General features: G+C 50.5%; 1 protein-coding gene across 1 annotated transcript; it reads right to left on the reverse strand.

Moving 5' to 3' along the window:
* Window positions 1–201: 201 nt before the first annotated feature.
* On the reverse strand, window positions 202–1269 carry LOC111670070 (PHD finger protein 21A-like; the record flags this gene model as incomplete). Its single annotated transcript, XM_023426632.2, has 4 exons — window positions 757–1269; window positions 524–637; window positions 388–439; window positions 202–305 (listed from the first exon to the last, which is right to left on the reverse strand). Coding segments are annotated over exons 1-4 (552 nt in total), but the record flags the coding sequence as incomplete, so codon positions are not given.
* Window positions 1270–1308: the final 39 nt, after the last annotated feature.

A 1308-nucleotide genomic window follows, 5' to 3' on the forward strand; every position in this document is an offset into this window, starting at 1 on the left:
ATGTAATATTAATGTGATGTAATGATATTAATGTAATGTAATATTACTGTGATGTAACGGTTTTAATGAGATGTAATATTAATGTGATTTAATAACATTAATGTGATGTAATGGTATTAATGTGATGTAATATTAATGTGATGTAACAATATTAAATATTAGTTTGTGTGTACCTCACAGGTGTTGTGTGTGTGTGTGTACCTCACAGGTGTTGTGTGTGTGTACCTCAGGTTCAAACACAGCTCCGCTGTAAACCGGGTTGGCCGTTGTTCTCCTCTTTCGCTCCTGTCTTTTGCTCTGGATTTCTGCCGATGAAAACGTCAGAGTTTTAATTCAAAAACGGCAGCAGCATCAGAAACATGAAGAGACAGAGGAAGGATCACTCACCTTCCAAATGGTCGTGTGTTACGAGCCCCAAAGACACCATGAAGGCCAGTTTCTAAAAGAGACAAATACAAATCACCATCAGAACCAGAGACCAGAGACCAGATCCTGGACCAGCATGTGTCAGTCTGGGCCCTACCTCTGGGTTCTCCTCTTTCTTGGGTCTGGGAGCTGGAGACAACGGAGGGGTGGAGGAAGAGGGGAGGCTGACAACGGTCTTCGGCTCAGCTCCGCCTCCTGATTTAACAGTCTGCTGAGGAAGAGGAGAAGGAGAAGAAAGAAGAGGAGGAGGAGAAAGAGGAGGAGACAACAGCAGCTTTAAGTACAGAGACTGTACACTGTTCAATCAGGTAGGTCTCAGGTAGGACTCACCTTGGGCTCAGGTGTCAGGCTGCTGATCTGGATCGGCTGGGCGGGAGTCGGGTTGGGGATGGTAGAGGGGTTGGGTGCCTGGGCAGGGCTGCCGAGGCGGGTGGGTGCGGCAGAGACGGGCGTGGTGATGACGATCCCCGTCAGGGGGGTGGAGCCGGTCTTACTGCAGGGCTGTCCGTTCACGATGCGCACCTGATGGATGGGGGCCGCCGAGGGCAGGGATGACGACAGCTTGGTGGCCAACATGACGGGCCTCTGGAGCAGCTGGGGGGCCGCCATCATGGGCGGGGGAGGGGCCGGGGCAATGGGGATGTTGGTGGGTGTGGCCGGTTTGGGCCTGACCTGGTGACAACAGACAGCCAATCAGAAAACAGCACCAAGATGACCTGAGACTGCTGAGTAACACCACTGTGGAGCTAATACTACTACCAGTAATACTACTACTACTAGTACTACTACCACTTCAACTACTAACAACACAAGCACTACTACTACTGTCCCTCACAGTTTCCCCAAGGATGAAGGTGAAGCAGAGGAAGGATGAAAGAAGGA

The sequence above is a fragment of the Seriola lalandi genome, unplaced genomic scaffold, assembly GCF_002814215.2.
Source record: "Seriola lalandi dorsalis isolate HSWRI2012SDOR001 ecotype SW California unplaced genomic scaffold, Sedor1 jcf7180002005429, whole genome shotgun sequence".
NCBI lineage: Eukaryota > Metazoa > Chordata > Actinopteri > Carangiformes > Carangidae > Seriola > Seriola lalandi.